The sequence below is a fragment of the Harmonia axyridis genome, chromosome 1, assembly GCF_914767665.1.
Source record: "Harmonia axyridis chromosome 1, icHarAxyr1.1, whole genome shotgun sequence".
Lineage (NCBI taxonomy): Eukaryota > Metazoa > Arthropoda > Insecta > Coleoptera > Coccinellidae > Harmonia > Harmonia axyridis.
The window spans coordinates 38,631,522-38,654,386 of record NC_059501.1 but is presented as its reverse complement, the minus strand read 5'-3'; the positions used below and the strand labels follow the sequence as shown (position 1 = coordinate 38,654,386).

Genomic DNA, 22,865 nt, shown 5'->3' with positions numbered 1-22,865 from the left:
CCCTTGGAATTTTGGATTTTTTTTCGATACACTATCCTTAGACTCCATTTGAGGTACATTTTCAAATTGTTCGGAAACAGGCAATACCAAAAAAGTGGATATAACCAAATATTTGGTGTTATGGCACACCCTGTTTCATTGAATTTTCTGATTTCATGGAATGAATTAATTTGATATTCGTTCGGAATTTGATATACTCAAAACTTACTGTTTTTAAGATATTCACTTCGATTTTTCATGAATCGAAGGGTATTTGAAATGAATGAACTTCTCTGAATTAGATATTGAAAGTGAATCACACACAAATGGAGTTAGGTACTGATTTCTTCATGATCATCAAGAAGTCTGCTGGGTCTTCGAAATATAACAATTCATTGGTTACTTCTTCGGGCTCATTCCAAATGGCATACCCTGTATTTTTATTTTTTTTAATGAGTATTACCGTTTGCGGTTACCGAAAAATAGAAAAAAATAGACGAAAAAAATTACAGATATCGTGACGGAATGATGAAGAGAACGTTTTCAAAACGATCACATAACTGATAGAAGCAATTCTCATTTCTGTTGGAAAAAAAATTCACAATATTCACCATTACAATAAGGACGAAATATAGCCAATATCCTCTGAAATTCCATGATGAATTTCGCCTCTTCAAAAGACCTCGGCAACTCTAACCCCATCAATGCTTCTGCCATTCAGGAAAAACAGCAATCGGAAGAGAAACACAAAGCAAATGAAAATATTTTCCTACCCTATCAATGACGTAACAGAACGTCGATAACTTTCCGATACCGTTCGCCAAATAAACTGGAGGTATTGCCAGTTAAATGAAACGAATCTCTTGGTATTTATTGAAGAGAACGGCGTAATAGAGAAAGCGAAAACGTGTTTTGTTTCCATCGAACGATAGGTCATTGGAGAGTGATCGACATATCTATAACGTGCCTTCGTTCGAGTTTAGAACTTTCCAGCAGATTGCCAATTTGATCCCACTGTTCGTTCTCCGCCTAGCCAACGAAGATTGGCGAAATTTCCTTATATTCTATGCCACCTGTTAATACGACGGCAATAAAACTTTTATTTGCCACGTAATCGAATGAGGATACACTTATATTTTCTTGCTTCATCTGGAAAATACATTCGAAAGGAAAAGTTTGAATAGGTTATAGCTTAGAATACATCGAAGAATGTCGATGAATATATGGAGAATAAGCTGGATGGTCAAGCAGTCAAAAACGCAACAGATTTTTGACAAGAGGCATTTTCAGAATGCTTCTTGTTAAATTCACTGCTTGGTAAACGTTTTTTCAATTTCCGCACTCAATTGATGCAATAACATTTTATAATATTCTCTGTTAAGAGAGAATACCACCACGTGACTGCGCAGTTCAAAACTTGATGAAGTTTTTACATTATTTTTTAAAACCATAATCTAGATTGTGGAATGATAATATTTTTCATTTCGTTTTTCGTTAAATAATCAACGATATTATGTTCAATGTACAAAGCACTGATATATTTTCAAAATATTTGCGAAAAAGGACCTACAAAAATCATTGCTCACGAGGAAAATAATCGATCGTCGTTTATTGCTGCCCTCAACTTATATGCTTCGTAAAGAGAAAGAAGATTAAGTGAAGGTACAGGGTGGGCAAATAAGTGAAGTAAGCGACTATATCTCAGGATCCACTCATCGTAAAGACTTGCGGTAAAAAAATTTTACAATTGTTTTGAAGTTCATACCTTTACCGCTAGGGGGCGTAATAGCTACCGTCGAGTAGAAAAATGAATTTTACTCGAAAATGTTTCATATGAAGTTGAGGAAAAATATCATCACTCTAATCCTTGGAAAATTCTCTATCTTTTTGAGTTGTCACTTTCGATTTTACGACATCAAATAAGGGTAGGTGAAATGGAGAAATCTGACTGATTAAAAATTAAATCTCGTCTGAAAGATAATATCTTGTTGATAGAGGACAAAATATAGTCATGATAAATTTATTTTTGCTGCTTTCGATAGGGAGCGCTTAGTCAGAAGTTCATTGTTTTGTTCATTTAACTGCGAAATTTCAAATGTAATGATAGGATTTTTTTTAGTAGAAACAGAAATTCCATCAAATTTGCATGAAAACACCTGAAGGTCGCAAAGCGATAATTTCATGCGTTGTGAAGTTATGGCCGAAAGATGATGATGCACTGCGAAAAACCAAATTGTGTCTTTAAGTTTTGACAGAAACAGAAATCCCATCAAATTTGTATGAAAATCCCAAAAGGTCGCAAAGCGATAGCTTCAGGCGTTCTGGAGTTATGGACGAAAAAAGATATTCTTCAACTGATGCACTAAAAAACTAAAATGTGTCTTCTTTCGGCCATAACTCCAGAACGCCTGAAGCTATCGCTTTGCGACCTCTTTGTTTTTTCATACAAATTTGATGGGATTTCTGTTTCTGTTAGAACTTGAAGACACAATTCGGTTTTTCGTAGTGCATCAGTTGAAGCATATCTTCTTTCGGCCATAACTTCAGAATGCCTGAAATTATCGGTTTGCGAACTTCCGGTTTTTTCATGCAAATTTGATGTAATTTCTGTTTCTGTTAAGAAAATCCTATCATTACATTTTAAATTTCGGAGTAAAATGAACAGAACAATGAACATCTGACTTAGCGCCCCCTATCGAAAGCAGCAAAAACAAATTTATCATGACTATATTTTGTCCTCAATCATAAAGATTTCAGACGAGATCTAATTTGCTCAAAAATGTTGAGCCAAACTGAAGTTACAGGCGTTTCAATCAGTCAGATTTCTCCCTTTCACCTACCCTTATGTGATGTCGTAAAATCGAAAGTGACAATTCAAAAAGATAGAGAATTTTCCAAGGATTACAGTGATGATATTTGTTCTTCAATGTCTTAAGAAACATTTTCGAGTAAAATTCATTTTTCTACTCGACGGTAGCTATTACGCCTCCTAGCGGTAGCTGTATGAACTTCAAAATAATTTCCAGTGTGTCCTCTTGTATACTTTAGTGGTAAATTTTTTTAACGCAGGTCTCTGCGATGAGTGGATCATAAGATATAGCCGCTTACCTCGCTTATTTGCCCCCACCCTGTACAACTACGTACACCGCACAAAGTTTGCTCATCTAACCGCGGAAATCCACCTGGTAGTAATCCCTATTGATGTCTTTCTTAGGTCAATGGATAATTTACTATGCAGGTACAAACATTTGGTGCCATAATTTTGCCAGTTGATATTCGAGAGTTTGGTCGCCGTGGAAGGTTTTTATCGATTGCTTTTCACTCAGCTGATCTTATTTTTGAGCCAGGAGTGTAGTGATGAAACTATGTTTTATCCATTATCGCATATCGGAGAAAAAGAATTTTGTTTATTTCGCTTAAATAACTGCAAACAACTTTCGTTATCGACGATGCATTGTTGCTGTCGATTAGCGGTGAACAAGCGCGGGACCCATTTCGGGCAAAGATTCCTCATGGACAGAAAATCTGAGATGAAATGGGAAAATGAAGTCAATTATATTTGTAGGTATAACACTATATACTAAAAACTTCATATAAAATACGCAGCTATTGGAAGACCTCAACAAATACATGGATCGAAAGCGTTGGGCTATGCCGCCAGGAGCCATATCAAAAAGATATTTAAGTGGAAGGAAGTTAACAGTTGAGAGCTGCGTCGGGACTCATAGATTTACTGAAATAAAAGGCCGACAAGATTTTTCAAAGAGGAAGTCAACATCCAAATGATGAGTAGAAAAGACTAGTTTACCATAACCCTGTCAAAGATGTCAACCTACCACTCAAGATGCAATATAGTACTATCCTGGTAGAATATAGAAGTCCAAGTGTTGGAAGCTAACTATGACTGGAACTTCCGATATTAACCCACGAATTCTGGAAAATAATTTTTTTTTTCTATGAACTTTTTGAACTTCACACATTCGAATGAATACTATCCAATAATGTGATCGTTGGCAAAATGAATGAGTAGATTGTTTTTGATTGATCTACTAATTCATTTTGCCAACGATCATATTATTAGATAGTATTCATTCGTATGTGTGAAGTTCAAAAATTTCATAAAAAAAAATATAATTTCCAAGAATTCGTGGGTTAATATCGGAAGTTCCATTCATAGTTAGCTTCCAACACTTGGACTTCTATATTCTACCCGCATAGTACTATATTGCATCAAAACTGCAGACATTTTCACGGATTCGTTTGTCTGTGAGATGCTATCATCAATTTCGAGACATTCCGAGGAAAATGTCTTGGCACCCCATTGTCAGATTATCGAGATTTGTGAGAAACAAATCACATATCATATGTAAATGACATCAATAGTTATCACAATTGTTATCCCTGAGGATATATGTTTATGATTTTCCCATTTTCCCCCATTACAGCTCGCGATGCCTGGTTATGAACATTTCGGCTAACATATTTTATATTATTGGACATCAGATATATGAGGATTCAGTTATTATGGTCTCTCTTAAAAAAATCTCAAAATATGTCGTTTCTCGGTCATGTGAATTATTCTGGCCTCATCCTGTGGCATGAAAAGATGTATGAAAGATCTTGGATTTTGTATCTCATTTCATAGCCAATGTGGAGCAGTGTATGAAAAATTATCGATGGCGGTGCCTAATATAATCAAGGAAGATCATTTCTCAGTCGGGTTCTGGCCACCGAACATCCCAATTCCATCACAACCAGAAATGAGAGTTCCCCGATTGATGAGCGAAAACCCCTAAAATTGCAAAAAATCCATTTTCAAAGCTCTATATCTCGAAAACTGTACATTTTTGAGCTTTTTGGCTAAGAACTTTTCTGATTAGTTCATCAAGAACTACACCATATCAAATTCACGGAAAGCCATTTCCCATTCTAAGCGTGCGGGGTCCTTTCGATGTTTTAGCACTACAACTTTTAAACCAGAGGAGATTTTCAGAGCTCTATCATCAGTATTAGCGGAGATATAAATGTTTTTGGATATCGCCATTTTTCCAATTTTCGCTTATAACTCGAAAACAAAAGAAAGTGGCCAAATACCACCCTTGTTAGTTGTTAGACCATGGCTCATCCTATACACAGGGTGTTACCAGATAAGTGCAACAATTTTCAGGGAGTAAATACTTGTCAAATATCAGAGCTCTTAGGCCTTTCTTTTCAAAATGAGAAAAAATTATTTTTTTCTTGAAATTGCTGAAGAGTGGCATTCTTTGACCTTTTTCCAAATATGATAACCGTGGCCACCACATACGAGATTCTTTCGATATCATTGACAAAAAAATGCAATATTGTACAAGAACAGATCCATGAACACATGTTGTATAGTTGTATTGAATTTTTCCGAGAATTTTTCTATCGCGATTAATCATTATTTACGAAACAAATTTTTGAATTGAGACATTTTGTTACATTCTATTAGAAAATGGAATAGGGGTTGCATATTTCAACCCTTCAAAATATCACAAAGTGTTTATAGGTAATATTGTCATTGTTGGAACATGCCCAAAATAGGCCATCTGTAATCTTGAGCAAAAAATTTAAATATTACTTTTTTCTCATTTTCGAGAGCATTCAAAATTGCGAAAAAATGGTCAAGAGCAAATGTTTACATAAAATAGTATATTGGGCTCCCATTCCAACACGAATGCGAAATTCGAAAACTAGCGACGAAGGAGCGAGTTGTCGAACGCAATAGTGTTGGAATTGCCTTCTGCAACGAGTATTAGACGATATTTTCTTTATTTTAGTCAAGCTTTGAGAAATATTGTCGAAATTCAATGAAAAATTCAAATTATACATCCTGGTGACATTTGTATTGTATCTTGGCAGTTGGTGTGACTGTTACGAAAATTGACAGATTACGGAATTTGAATTTGAATCGTACATTTGGAATTTTTGAATTATTCAAAATTACGCATTAAATTCATGAATTATGTCTGACGAAATAGATTCAACACCACTAGAATTAAGATAAATTGCGAATAATGCTGGAAATCATTTCACTATATCCAAATTATACATTAAGTTGACAATTATTGACGTTTGTTGAAATTTGATAGGATTGATATGCAGTAGAGACAACCACAAAACGAAAAATATAACTGAAAACGATGCTGTAATGAATTCATTACAGCACTCTTTTTAGAACTGAAATGAACTCATTACGATACTGAAATAGAGAAAAACCTTTTATTTCACCTGAAAATTTTCATGTACGTAGAATCATTTTTCAGTGAACATGGTCAGCGATAAATTAGTGAAACAACAGAGGCTTCTAGATTCATCAATTCCTATTGCGCCTATCCTGCTGGCTTGTAGTACGTATTATTAAAATCCTACTTGCTTCTAGTTGGGAAAAAGGTCACGCTGGTGTCCGTAATTAGGATGGCGTGTAGCCCAGACGTCAAATGATCAAGATGGCCAGGCATATTTCGTATTCTGGCGACGCTCGCAAGCTGGAAACGGTAATCAGAGAGGGCTAAGCGAACGGGACGGTGAAATGGACGCTAGTCGGACCGACCGAGATCACAAGACAACCGAAAGCAAATTGGCTTCAGCGTTATTTCGACTATTTCTTTTACTATCTCCGGGTCTGACGAGATGATGTGAAGGGAGGGAACTGGCAGTTTGAAATTTTACGAGTCCGACCTTATTCATTTCACCTATATTCTTTCGAAGATTTCTTTCTATTGCAACGATGCTGTAAAACGGATCTTCGATGACTAGCACCTTTATTGACATCATGATATAGTATATCCAAAGTCACTTGGAGGAAGCCTTAATATTTCAATTATACAAGGGTTTTCCAAGTTTCCAGAAATTCCTTTGGAATTTATGAAAATATTGCTATCAATACTCTCAAATAAACCCCGGTATTTAGCAAATCGTCTTGGAAACAAGAATGTCCCGATTAGATTGATCTTATTGGCTGAATATTTCCCCTCGTATTCCCCTTTCCACTTTGAGAGCGTTTTTGTTTTCACTCATTGGCTGCATCTATCACTTCTTAATTACTTTCTAATAATTCGCATAGACCAGTGTGGTCCATAGGGGTATTATTGAAATGCATTTTTACGTAGTTTTAGTTCGTTGTGTGACTGATGCTTTTAATGATTTCGACTTTGATGTTCGGCACAATTCTATGGCTTATGTGAAAAAAGATGAATATTTCGCAATCAAATCTATTCCTCCATTTACTTTCAAAGTCAAAATTGATATAAGACGGGTTCTGAAGAAAATGATTTCGCATCCTAAATATCTTCATTCCACTGAAGGAAGAATTGATTAAAATGAGATTAACCAACAAAATTTTCATTACATTTTTCTGATTATAGCAATGTTATTACTGGTTTGAAAAATCATGTAGAATAGGCATATTATGTTGAGGCTCTTAGTACGTCAAATTAGCAGCTACGTAGCCAGATCGGAAAATCAATCAAGTATTTTATAGAAAATAGAAATATTTCACCATTTCCTGCCATCAGTCGGGACAGTTTTAATAATAGGTTACATATATCTTTGAATATTTATTCTGATTCTGAATACGAAAAATTTAAGAGTCATCGAGTAAAAACTTGAACTCAGGAAATACTACAATTTCTAACTGAGTGGAGTAGTCTATGACTTCCGGAAAACATAGAAACTAAAATAGAAATTTGGATAACTAAATTTAACATTTCAAGAAATGTCATTATTCGTAATTGAAAATTTTATTGGCTTATGGATTTTCAACCATCTCAACGAATAATATATTGCAATTCATGAAATTTCGACTCGACTCGAGTATAGGATTTGCTTGAGACCCCTCTCTTTTTATATCTACGTAAAATTGACTGAATGAATAAAAAATATAGATTTTTCCAAAGAACTTTTCATAAGATATCTATAGGAATCTCTTCAACTTATGAACCGTTGAGCTTATACTCAAGTATTGCAATATTGCTGAAATTATCATCAACCAAGCTATCTGATAATGCAATAATATACTGGGTGTGCCGTTTGAAATAAGAAAGTAGTAATCTGTTTCCGGTATAAAAGGAAATTGTTTAAATTTCCAGCACAAAATTATTATTAGTTTTCCATAAACAATAGGCCATAGCGGTGAATCACCCTGTACATTATTATCATTTAGCCTTCGGCTTCCACTGAGGGACATAAGTTTCGCCTTACAATAACGAAGAAATAAAATTCAATTCGGCAACGTAGCTACTAATTTGACGTAGCAAATTGGATGTCATTCAAGGATCTCAAGGTCATACATCTATTCTACCCTAGTTTATCTTATCTTCAGACAGAACATTTCCGAATTCATCTCAAACATTTTCGTGCTCTTATAATTCTATGCAACGATCAGTTCATCATCGTTGATAACGTTCCTTGTTAGTATATTACAGGTCGAGAATGAAGAATAATCAAATTATAACACCGTAGAATGACATATAGTATCATATTTGATATTTTTGATGTAACAGCAAAAGCTACTCACGTCACAAATTTTCTGAAAGAATCGACATCTGAGTCCCATACATACGCAAAAATATTATTTTCAACTCAAGGGTTTGAAAAGTGTACGCCTATGGTTTATGACTGTTTTGCAATTATCTCTGGCCAAGCGTTTTTATAGACTAGTTCAAGTGACATTGGATATACTATACAAGGTTTCATGCTTTATGATCTTTCAAAAATTGACTCTCAAATACATCGCATCAATATGACCTTCAACACATTACACTAAATATTGTCAATTTTTAATTATAATATTCTAGAATGTTTGATTCGATCTTCCAAATCTCACTTCAGAATTCTAGCTTACTAGTAGCTCAGAAGAAAAAAAATTCAAGCAAATTTATTAGTTTCTTTCAAGTGGTGTCAATAATCAATGATATCCATTCAGTTCTTCATGAGATTTCTTACAAAACTACAGCATGCCAAACGTAACAAAATGGTGAATGCCCCGGTTCTTGGATTTCTTCGGTTTAATTTCCAGGATGATTTCATTTTGGTATGGCACCAGGCGCAGATCCATGGGGGGAGAACTGGGGGAACGTTCCCCCCCCAAATGACCTGGGCACCTCTTGATTTTTGCGGGCCCTCCTAGAATTTGACATACTAAGGCTCCAATAATTACAAGATCAGCATCTTTCACCTTCAATACATTTTGTGAAAACCCATATTAATGAACGGCAAACAATTGCGTCCCAAAATGGCGGAAGTGTCAGGGTTTCACATTTTCAGTATTTTGAGTATCTAAAAGTTCCCCCCCCAAAAGTGGGACCTGGATCCGCGCTTGTATGGCACCCGTATTTCTCTTGAATTTTCTATGGTTCTGGTGATGTGATTAGCTTGAAATTTTACTCGGAGCTTTAAAGTGTTATTTCATATAAACATTGGAAATATCGAAAAAATCACGGTTAGATATGTGGTCGCCGAAATATGTTTTTTTTTATATTCCTCATGAATTTTCCAAGACTCTGGTTACGCTATCAATAATTTATACTCCTTCTTTGCTGCAACAAAAAGCTTCAAATAAATATTCATTACTTCGATGCTTAGCATATGGGTTACTAATATCTGGTTATTCGTTTAGGTTTAACGCAATGCGTTCCATGTCATAAGGGTTGTTCAAAATCTGAGGCTCTGCCGAGACATATTAAAACGATAAAAAGTGCTTTCTTCAATTAGAATGGTCTTTGCATCATAATGTTACATTGTCTCAATATTCAATGAAATCCATTCAGTATTTCATGAGACCTCTTACAATACTACAGCATGCCAAACGTGACAAAATGGTGAATGCGTCGGTTCTTGGTTTTCTTCGGTTTTTTTTACGAAGATTTCATTTTGGTACCCTACCTGAAACCTTCATAGGAGTGTACTCAAAAATTACCAAATTTCCAAGGCAATTGGAAGAATTACATTGTGAGGACAAGGTGAATAAACGATGTGAATACATCAATATAACTTCCAATTAGGTACATTAATACTCAACTAGTACGCCCATAGATCTACCTTGTAGGTAGATCAATATATCCTGTAGATCTACCTAATAGGTAGATCAATGTTGTCCATAGATCTACCTTGTAGGTAGATCAATGTTGCCCACAGATCTACCTTGTAGGTAGATCAATGTTGTCCATAGATCTACCTTGTAGGTAGATCATCATAGCCCATAGATCTACCTTTTAGGTTGATCAATATAGCCCATAGATCCATATTTTAATTCATTCATAAATACTTTCATATCTCCTGTAAAATCGATATCGCACTGTATAAAAAATATTCATCGCACGTATATCTTCGCAAATTATGCAAGAGAAAACAAATCTAAAGCTCTTATTCCAATTTCCAGATTTCATAAGGTCTCGATTTTCCAGAAATGTATAATTGGCGCTTGAAAATTGTACACCCTGTATATAATCGTCAATCCCCACCTGTATACCTTCAAGAATTATGCAATTGAATGATAACCTATAGAACTAACATGACAACTATAAGAAAAGTTTTCAGTTCTCCAGAGACATTTCGGAAATTGTACACTCTGTATAAACGTTATTCATCGCACGTATATCTTCGCAAATTATGTGATAGAAATCTAACTTGAAATTTCAATTTTCAGATTTCATAAGTTTTCAATTTTACAGAAAAGCATAATTGGCGCTCGAAAATTGTACACCCTGTATAATATGGTCAATTTATCGAAAAACCTCCAATAGGCAACTTGAAAAAAAACAATGTATAATCGTTATTCTTATATGTACTTTGAAAATCGGAAAAACATAATTATATGTGTATACTACGAAATCATTCACACAATAGACTAAACAAAAAATTGATCCATTTCAATAATCCGAAGCATTCACCGCCAAATAATATAAAAATTAATAACTGGCGAAAAATTAAGAAAAAAAAAAATTATCACCTGCTGCAAGATTTGAACTCGCATCCCAAAAGAGACCTCAGATTGTACGACCGCATCCCTAACGACCCGGCCACGATGCCTTTGCATAATTATGTGCATTTGTGCTCCTTATAGGAATAATGTCATAATAACTGGTGACAGAGATTCTATAAATTGATGAATTTTCATGAATTTCGTTTGAAAAATCGTTAAATATAAGGGAAATCGAATTAAAATATCTCCACCTACCAGTTTTTTTCGCCTCAAATGCTGATATCTTTCCAAAATGATATATTTACCTTGACAATTCACATGAAACGGAATGCTTCAAGATTTGACCAATTTCCATGAAAATATCAACAAAACGCAAAAATACCATCATAAAAGGGCGGTACATACAGGTGTAGTCTATTATTTCCTCAAATTTCTCGTTAAAAACTTTTCAAATAACCAAATGACTCCTGTAGAGGCTTCTGGCAAACCAAGCTTTCCACTGACACAAAACGATTCCGCTTGAAAATATCATAAAATATACATGGAAAAAGGGATATAAATCGCATCTGATTCATCTTTTCTTGCATATTTCCTCTCGATTCGTCCAAATTTCACCATTTCCATTAAAATATCATCTGACGTTACCCATTTTCATTCTGTATTTCGACGATTTCATGAATGAGCACAGAATTGGTTAAAACGTCAGAATATTTTGAATAGATTATTAGATTGATCCTTTATTTTATTATACAGTTATTCATATTTCAAATAGTTCTATTCATCAAGAGCCCTCTAATGGACACAGTAAAAATAATATAAAACCTAAATATTCTAGAAACGTCAATTGCCGCGGACGTTGCTAGGCCCGTTGCTACCCAAGGACATCGTAGTATTTTCCTATTGGTCGTACACGTCGACGTGAATCCGGAAATTCGTCGGGAAATTTCCCAAACTTTATCCGTTCATTCCCAGGTAATCCCGAAAAATCGGGAAACGGGAATATCCGCGGGAGTTAATTCGATATTTTCTCTTTCTTTCCGTACTTTTAGTTTTTCTCGTATCTCTCCCAGAGCCGAGAACACTCGACCGCAAAATCGGTCCAAAATCGTTCGATTTTCGGTGGGAGGAGCGCTTACGAGTTTAATATAGTATATTATTAGTGAAACACAGAACAATATTTCAGAATGTTGTGTTTCTTTAGGCAGAATTGAGTGCAGCATTCTGAGCAATGCTGAATATTTCTATCACAGCAAAATGTTCGCATAATAATATCGAACCCATATATTCATTTTCAAAAGAAGGAATCGAACCCTCAAAAATTTTTTCTTCTCAATCATTCAGCTATATTTGTACTAATACTTTATCAACAAAGTATCTACTTCAAAATACAGAATGTGTAGTATTAATTTTTAGAGCCTCCAAATTACACCGTTTTCAAAATTACACATTTTTGGCAACCAATATTTCAATCTGAACATTTTCAAGGATCGATTTCAGCTCTCGGAGCAACTAACAACGGTTGCCTCGAAAAGGTTGGTGTAAACAAAGTTTACCAGAGCCATAGCAGGGAATTATGGTGGTAATGCAATTTATGAGATTTGTTCAGTTTCTTGCCAAAAATCCGTGATATTATGTTATCTCATAGATTATGATGATGTCATAGATTTTTTCTCTAAGTCTTAAGATGCTCTCTGTGAGCATCGACACCCTGTACAATGTCTTTCATCGTACAATGACAAAATAGCAAAAAGTGAATGCCAACATATTGTCTTCTATCGTTACTCTCGAAATGTTCATTGTCTACAACTTTTTTTCAACTTTTGTAATAACGGTCGCCCCTCTTAATATATTACCCTGCGTATCTCAAAAACTGGTAAAAGCAGAGACAATACTGTTTGACATTACAATAGTGTACTCGAACTAAGACAATGACAATGACAAAAAATTTTAAAATTCCACTAACGAATTTTTAATTAGAAGGTGAATCATGAATTGAACAAATATCATTTTGAATAATGTCTGACGCACCACATTAATTTTCATTAAAAGCCAGTCTAAAATGAGTACCTTATGGTTAATCAATATTTGTCGCGCAAGTGTTACTTTCAAGAAGTTTTTCTACGAGAAATGTTACTTTATAAATGCACCCATTTTTAAATTTCGACGCCCTCTATCTCGAAAACTAGTCATAGGATTGAGTTGGAGACTCAGACTTTTTTTTTTGTTCAGGATTTCATATTCTATAAGATACGGTGACAATTTTTCCATTAGACTATTGGTCCTTTGGTCTTTTTCGAGGAAATATGTTAAATTTTCTATGCTTCTGCAAGAACCTTAATTGAAAAAAATATTCGGGATGTGACCTTTTTTTCATATATTTATTCTTTGTGGAGACTTCAAAACACACATGACATCAGCTGAGAAATTGAAGAACATCACAGTGAAAGAAATATTATGCTCGAACTTCACAAGAGTATGAAAAAAGTTTTGATAATTTGGTGAAGAAAAAATCTGGCAAACAATTCCATGTCATATAATCAATTCCCGGTACTTTCTAGAAGTTTTGTTTTTTTATATCTTTCATTATATTAAAAAAATATATATTGTGCAGATATTCCCACGTTCACCCGGGTTTTGTCCGATATATTCAAAACATTATTGAAAAAATTTGCCGTATAAGGATATTATATCAGTGTCAATCAATAGTTGAACGTTATTATTGACATTATGGACAGTATCTATTCATGTCACCTAGCTGATTCACATTATATATTTACTTTCTGGAACTGTACTATAGCGCACGTATTTTCATCATTTCAATGCATTCAAAAAAATTATTCAATTTTCTTTTCTTCTCAGACGAGGTATTCTAGGTCTTCTCTGGTGGAAACCGGATCTAAGCGATATCATGCGATATATTAAAGGTTTAGCTATGAATTCATGAGTGACTCACCTCTTCAAATAAATCACATTAATATCATCTCAAGTTCTGACACATTGTCAAGAGAAGAACTCAATTCTCATTCTGTAATGGTATCTTATGATCTATTCATGATGAGGGAGGCCATCAAATTGAGACCTTCAAATATATCTACATGAATCTTCTGGTTGTTACACCTTATCACCCCACCTCACGTCGATCATCCACATAGCTTCATGCATAATGAATCACCTAAGGTAGTGGTTGACACTGTTTTTCATACCGGTTAGAATTCCCTTACCTATTTTCGTAACCGCTCATTTGAACTACACCACCTCGAATCGATATCGGCCACAAATTGCCCTAAATAATAAGTTTCAAGAATAAAATAAAGCGTCACAGGGGCTGTAATTTTATTGTTTCAGTATTCGGCCGCACTTTTTTGCCCCTTCTATGTGGGGTTGCATGCTGAAAAACTGGTGTTTGTGAAAATAGAGGCAACGCTATCTGCGTAGGATCTTGGGTTATTAGGAGCAGGCGAAGCCTATGCAATTATACATAATTGATGATATTATTTCGGGAGTTCAGACGCCAATTGAGACATTCGGTATTTTGAATGACCTAAAATTATGTCATTATGTCGAAACACGACCTTGTAATTTGTAATTATGGAATTAAGAGGGGAGTATTTTATGTGAAGAATACGCTGAATTAATTCGCGTGAATTATTCCTCATGATTATTACTTGTTAGTCGAGCTGTTGTTTCAGTTTTGTTAAACGCGGATTTTATCACTTCATTCACTTTTTCCTTGGACGATTACTATTTACACAACATGCCGTGAAAGGGTTAGCGTGTGGCTCAATGCCGAATGTCGCATACTTTCAAAGGGTGAATTCCTTTCTTCAAATATTTTCGTTCCTACTCAGTTTATCAATTATTTTGAATTATGGTCACGAAATGAATTCATTATTTATCATATATCCTTTATACTCAAATCAATAATCATACGTATGAAATTAAAGTCGAGAAATAATATTCTTCGAAAACTAGCTAGTTCTTCATGGGTTGCTGATGCCAGCTCCCTTCGTACGGCAGCTTGGTTGGCCTTGGTTTTTTTCTGCTGCTGAATACAGTTGTTCTGTTTGGTTCAATAGTACTCATGATCATTAAATCGATGCATGGCTTAACGTTTCTGGGAGAATAATCAGTGGAACTATTAGATCTACACCTTTAAATTGCTATCACAGGTAGATGTCAAGAAATCTTGGGACCTCCAGATACTAGAACTATCAGATTGAAGTCACGTAAGCCTTAATGGATTAATACTTTCCGTCAATCTGATGAAAGTGACAAGGAAATTTGGCGTTGGAAATGGAGTTTTTATAATATCTCCAACAAAGATCAACCGTTGATTCTTCACAGAAGTTTCAGGTTTCAATATTCCTAGGAAAATTTGGTGTTTTGAATCAAATCTACTCAGGTCATGGTCGTTGCAATAGGCATTCTATTGAAAGCCTACTGTGTGAGTGTGGTGTAGAAGAAACCATTAACCATTCGATGAATACTTTAATAATATCTAATTTATAAATTTCGTGGTGGTTTGCAAGCAATCCATCCAGTTTCTGTTTCTTTTTAAGAATTGGTCACTAACTTTAAATCAATAAAATGGAAACTCTTACATTCAGTACTCATTTCTGGTTCTTTCCTTTTTCAATCTCAGATTCAATTATAATATATATGTCGCTAACTTTTAGTGAAGAGGAAGGATGGAAAAGATTTTGTTAGGATGAAGAGTTTTTGATGACGGTTTATCTGTACAAGCTGGGCAAATTTCGGTGTTTTAGCACTACAAATTTTAAACCAGAGGAAATAGACAAAATCTGTTAACCTATTCTCGGACTCTTTTTCTGAGAAACTAACATGGGTAGTATTCATTTTCGGCCACCTTATTTTGTTTTCGTGTTTTAATCGAAAATTGGAAAAATGACGATATCGAAAAACATTTATATCTCCGCTTATACTGATGATAAAGCTCTGAGATCAAAACATTATACTTGCACTTTTTTTACGTAGAATCCAGTGGCGTGCTTGTCTTTTCAAAAGCGTCTTTCATTACGAAGCTATAATCCAAAGTTATGTTTTTCCAAAACACTTGATATCCAAGTGTCCAGAGCTGGCTGGCCTAAGAACCATCCACATGGGCAAGCCGGTCCTGGATACCAGAGAGGTAATGGCCAAGGCCCCTAGGGAGGTTGTCAATTTTATTAACGTTGTTGACGACCTCCCTGGGTTTCTATGAATGAGTAGGGTAGTGAACAAAAGATCTGCATGGTCGCAGTTCCCGGAAGGCTTACCGAAGCAAAACGACCCCAGTTCAAATAATAATAATATGATAATAATGTTTGTTCAAATGAGAACACTAGATTTCTGTACCATTTTTTGAAAGCTTAATTTTTCCTGATTTCAAAAATATATAATATCGTATGGTTGATATTAATATTAATAATAGAAAATGGTCAAAAACCTTCTTTTATCTAAGAGTCCCAATATTTCTATGGTTTCAACTGTTGATGAGCACAGAAAAATTGAGCTTTCTATAACAAGAGCAGTGTCCTTCCGTCAATCTGATTATTTCTATGCTTTTCACTAATTTCTACAAAATTCGAAACTATATATGTTTTATTATTTTTTCATCTGAAAATTAATTTGGAAATATCGAAAAGGTTCACAAGATCGAATGTTTCAATCTAAAGAGTTGTAATGAGATGGATGTATCAGAACATTATTTTCATAGGTCTCCAGAATAAATACACACCAATCTATTTTAAATAGCATATGAAACAACGCAAATATGATTGAACTCAGCAATATAATTACGAAGGTAACAAACAAGAAATAATATTTAACCTAATAATGACAAAAATTGCATAATGCACAGTCGACACATTTTCTGGATATTCCGTACCGAATTCAATAAATGATTATTTGAAACTGTTCTGTACTATTCATGTTCATGTTTCAAATCGAGCAATTCATCACAGGAATTTGGACAGAAAAAGAGATCGAGAATGGAGTATCAGATTTTATCTATCTCCTCTGGTTTAAAAGTTGTAGTGCTAAAACATCGAAATTTGCCCACCCTGTACATATATTTTTGTATGGCTTTATCTCAAATGAATTCAAATCAATTGAAGTAACAGGCTTATTATTGTGCCTCTTCACTCAATCCACCGTTCGGTGATATTTTTTGAAAAGACTTTTGTAATAGAGCGTTCGCTTTTCCTGATATTGAGCTTACTTAATGATCCTTCATTTCAGAGTTGAAATACTTCTAAGTAATCATTATTTTCATAAGAAATAACTTGAGAACTAAATTGGGCCAAAAATAAGACCTAGAATTTTTCTGTAATTACTAACTATCAGAAAAATATTTATAACGATTACTCAGAAATATTCGTTATTTTTCCTAGAATTTTTATTGATATCCTTGCATTTGTTGTAGCCGATATCTAGATAAAATTATCATATCAATATACAATGAAACATTTCTCTTTTTAATTATTTTCTGCATGGGAATTCGGTGGAGTTTCTGCTCGTTTCGCTCAAATTAAAACGATACTTTGGTAAAATCAACCTTGTAGTGTAATGGAATAATGAACTCAATACGTTTCGTTTCTCTGAGTGGGTGAATTTTCATTAAAATCGAATGATAATGAAAGTAGTGATATAATTCATATTATTTACGATTGCTTTTGAAATTATGTGATACTGAATTTGCTGCATAACGTAACGCATTTTTTCGGAGAGGAATTTACACAATAAATGAATTTGTACCTAACCAATAACAGACACTGCTCCCTCTATATAGGATGGAAGTCTTACTGAATTAGTAATTTCAACCAAACACATCAAATTCTAGCCGAAAATTTGAAAGGCATCGTTTACAATCAAACTTGATATAAGTCAACTTGTTGTCAATGTAGTTCGATGATCTCAACTACGATATTTCCAGTTTAGTTTCACAAAAGTTAATAACAACTTTGTGTTAACTTTTTGTTCATTATAGGCAGTCGTAGATAAACTCGTAGATAAACACATGTGGACTACACATGTGTGATAATGTATCATTACTATACTCGTGTGCCTATATAACTCGTGCTACTCACTCGTTTTCAACTTACACACTCAAATAGTAATGATGCTTTTATCCCACTTGTGAAGTGAATAACTAATAAAATTTGAATATACTTCGAAAAGAAGAGTGAATTATAGAAATTAAATCAGAAATAGAATACTCAGTTATTGAATATGATTATAGTTAACAATAAAGTTAATGCAGCATCTTTAAACTTCTCTTCACTAGATAGATATGGTAGATTATTGTAAAATTTAAGGACATGTACTCTATTTTTTTTGAGAGCGGAGAGAATTCTTCAGAAGATAAAAGGAATTATTTCTCCTACTGTTTTTCTAGTTCTTATATACTGTTCAAATCACATTCAAATTCAAATCATTCTTTCACAGAAAAAACACACATGATAGTCAAAAAGTCAGAAGAACACAAGTTCCTCAATGATAAGATACTGAAAAATTTTCACATGAACCTTCATGAAGATATCAAGCAAGAAACTATTCAGTTTCTATCAGATTTAATGGATATTTCTCGAATGTAAATAACATATTTCAAACCAGATTTTATTGAAGATTCAATAATTGATCAATAAATTAGGATGTACATGTTTTTTCACTTTCTTCACAATGAACAAATTGTGGCTGATGGGCAGTAATTTGAGCTCCAGATAGAAAATCAGAGTGCTCAATATCTAATATTCAAATCCACTAATTTCTCGTTTATGTTTGAAGGAATAAGAAATTGACCATCGAATTAAATAGATTGTAAATGGAATCAGAAGATGTTGAAATAACAAAATTGGTTTTACCTTTACATTATTGGGTACCGTATGAACCTTTTTCTTTTGATTATAAATAGTAATAGCGTCTCGATCAATATAAATTTTAGTCTTATTTCACTTCTATTCGAGGAGTTGATTGAGTAAAATAGAGTATAATAATAGAGGAGCAATACCAAACAGAGTTTCAAGAATTCGACTGAATGCAGTATAATTCAATTTGGGTAAAAGCTTCTCAGTACTCACTATCTACAATGTTGGATATCCGCCTCTCAACATCGTCCATTCCGTACATGCTTGCCCTATACTGAGCGCTTCTGCGATGGAAACCAGACCCAAAGCCAGCCTCTGAGTTGAGTTCGAAATCTTCCGTCATATTATTAGGCTTCCTCGTATTCTTCCGTCTAACGACCACCTCGGTAGATGGTTTTCTGCATGCCAAGATGGAAACCGCAGTGATGATCACTATTACCAGTATAACTGCACAAGATGATAGAACGATATATATTGGGGTGAGATTCGTGGATACTTTCTGATTCGACGTATTAGGCTGGACCAATTCATGATTCTTAACTGCAAAAAAAATTAAGAAATGGAAATTCGTCAAAATGGAAGTAAATGAGGAACCAACAGAAATTCATATCTTAATATTACATGCTAGTGCAAAATTTCGAGCTAATCATATGTATAAAATATTCAAGAAAAACATTTGAAAAGACAACCATTATTTATGTGATAAATTATTTGAATGAATTGAGATTTTGCGAGTTCACTGTTGAAAATGCAAATTTAGCAATTATTGTCAACCTTATATATACAAAAATAGGTGCTGGAATAGGTTCAGCACCAATCTTGCGTTAAAATATACACATTTTTATATATCTTCAACAGTTATTGCTTTTGAAAACATACACAATATTTGTTCATTTTTCAACAAAAATTGTAGAGAAAACTCCTGTGCATATCGATTTGGAGTTGACATGAGTCATTTTATCTAACTCTTGAACATATTTATTACATTATTATCATCGTTGTGCTATGTACTTACATAAATAGTTTTGAAACTTCTCACAGTATTGAACATTCTTAAATATAATTTCTGCTTTGGCGAGGCGTTCTCATCCAATTTCAACACACAGAAATTCCACACATACATACACATATTAATAGAAGATTGAAGTCTCAAAAACAACACAAATATTGGAAAACTTTTTATCACACATTGGGATTATATTTACATCGGAATTTCTCTCAGTGTATAAATGAAGAATAATCATTTGAATATTCATGAAGAATTTCATGTTGATAACCATAATGATAACCAATGGCGAAAAAAATTATCCGTTAGAATAGATTTTGAAGTTAATGTGAAAAAACAATTTTGAGCTTTATGCAATTTTAATGTTTGCAGCGTCATAACAATTATAGAAAAATGAAGAAACAATTTGGAAAAGAAATATTCAATATATCCGCGTGATGCGGCCTCCACCGCCGGATTTTTCGACAGAATTGGAAAATTCTGTCATTTTCAGTGGTCTGTTGTTTTTTCACCTAACGTTTTGTTTACTACTGCGATAATCACCTTCAGAGGTTTCTGGGTCGTAGATTGGAACTCAATGCTAGATTTCTTCAATAAGGCAGGCAGAATCCTCTTGGACAAACTATCTTTTGGAAAGACGAATAATGTGGGACTACGTGTTTGAAGAACACGATCTACCACAGAACCTAAGGTTCTTTTTATCATTATTATTATATATTTGCCTATTAACTTTCAAACCCGTTTTGGTTTGAAACTTTATCGCGATTTCGGTATGTGATTTTTGTGTATAGCTATGTCTTTCATAGTCTTTTCTTTTTGATATTTGAAATTAAGTTTTACTTAATTTTTGTTCTTTTGTTGTTGATCTCATTTGGATATTTACTTAATTTTTCTAGAATTTTCTTGGCCTTTACCTATAGGAAATCTGTGACATTTTCTCATTGTAAATCTTTGTTGATTTGTTAGTGTGTTACGATTTGAGTCATATTCATTGCAGCTCTCAACATATTTCATTGCTTTCAAACAGTTTTCAACATATTAATAGGTTAAAAAGCGTAAATGCATTATGCTCCACATTAGGCACACTCGCTTCTCGGCGTTCAGAAGGTTTTGCCGCCATCTGACGCTTATTTTGTAAATAAGGTCAATTTTAGCGTTCCCGCCGCTTACACCTGTTACGACATATTATTGGAAATGTTTCGGTGGTCGAAAAAACTAGAAAAATCGGATTTTAGTGAAACTAAAATATTCATTATATGGTACTGGTAGGTGTTCTCTATTTCGAATCATGTCAAGAAATACCTTCCATCTTTTACCTCTTCATATTGAAAGTTATCTGTTTTTGTGCCATATTCGGAACATTTTACAATAAAGGCTAAGCAATCTGTTGAATTCTTCAGAATATTTTTCCATTTCCTGAATATGATGTGTCGCAATAATTGGATATTTTGGAGGAGAACAGTATTAACCAAAAAACTCTAGTGATTAGTTACCACTGCCTGAATTCAAACTTGGTCTTGCAAAAATTCTAACAAAATCTAACGTGACACCTTGAAGGAACTTCCGACCAAGTTCCTCACTGCATCCACAATTGGGTTTGAAAAAACAGAAGTATCCTTTCTCACAGATACCTGCCCAAAAAAATATGTTGCGATAATGTAGGACATTTTTTTGAGTTGTATATATCCCGAGTGCAAAGCAAAGTCACAAGTTTTCTGAGACATATGCAGTGTCCATTGCAAGCTCCGAAATTGATTTCCACGTTTTTACTTGGAATGAAAATTTGTTATGTCCTTTATTTCACAGTATTATGACTTGTTTTCAATAAATTGATTGAGGGAGTAAAATGTTCTCTTTAACGCGAGTTGTGTCACATTTAGCACATGTCATAATATCAAATTTTTTCGCAGAAAATTTGAAGCGGAAATTTTTTAGACATTTTTTATGGATTATTTTATTTCTACATCTATATTTAGATTAGAGTTGACATCCCTTTCTGTAGGTGAATATCCTGAATGCCGTTCATTTGAGTATTCTATTTCGAACCCTTAGATCGGCTTAAAATACTGACGTATAATTTGGAACTTCAAAACACTTGAAACGCTGGAGTTTGGCAGAATTCGAGCATCCCAGTTGTTCATAGCGGAAAAATAAGTACACGTCCCTTATTTTGTGTCATTAGATGCAACACTGCCACATAACTTCGGTTGCAAAATTCCATTCTCTTTTCGAGAAATTCTCGGTGTATAATGTAATACATATATCTGGGGAAAATTTGAATTTCATTTGTGATAACTGCCGGGTCCCATCCTCCTAAACAACCTACATATGTTTTGAAGTGTACAAAATTGCCGGCCGCCCCCATTATTTTCTCTCCGGGGATCCGGGGGAAGAACCGCGTAGCTAAACGGTCGTCGTTATTAGATTTTCAAAAACCAGAAGAAAATCCGTTTTTGGTGTGTGAGCGAGATAAGCCGGTAGGAGAGTTTGCATTCCGTGAGGCCCATTGTGCATTATGAAATATTTTACGGCTAATTAAATACTTTCATTAGCGACGGGACTGTTGTATTTGCGTTTAATTAAGTTCTTGCGCGGAGAATATTGTTCGAAGGGAGTGTATTACGTACTTACGTAACCCTGAATGCTGTAATAGTCCTCGACGAATACAGGGAATATCTAGTTAACACCGATAAGAGATGAAATTTCAGAAATGCTTGTATGAGAAGTGGATATAAAATTTTAGATGAATGGCAAGGAATTTAATTCCTTCATTTCATTTTCGATACTTATGGTCAACTGGAATACATGTTTCTTCTGGAACTGTAATTGATGAAAGTCGTGGACATGTCTTTACTTATATTCCACTAGGTGTGTGCGAGATCAACCTAACAAGAATACGAAGTTTTATTTCCAAAAATTGCAGTTTTTTACTGATGATGGGTTCCAGTTGGAATAATTTAAAATTGCTTCTTAATAAATTCAAGCCAAAATTCAAATGAATATATATTTTCTATAGGGGAAAGGGGGGCAAAACGGGGTATCGGCCCTCATCAGTCTCACGAGTGACTAA

General features: G+C 34.2%; 1 protein-coding gene across 2 annotated transcripts in view; it reads right to left on the bottom strand.

Annotated features, from left to right (window-relative positions):
• LOC123671419 (hemicentin-1) overlaps nt 1-22,865 on the bottom strand; it is a 365,630-nt gene that overhangs the window by 22,798 nt on the left and 319,967 nt on the right. For both annotated transcript variants that reach the window (XM_045605267.1, XM_045605266.1), the window contains one exon: nt 19,003-19,329. In XM_045605267.1, the coding sequence (XP_045461223.1) occupies nt 19,003-19,329 (327 nt within the window). The remainder of the gene's footprint in view (nt 1-19,002; nt 19,330-22,865) is intronic.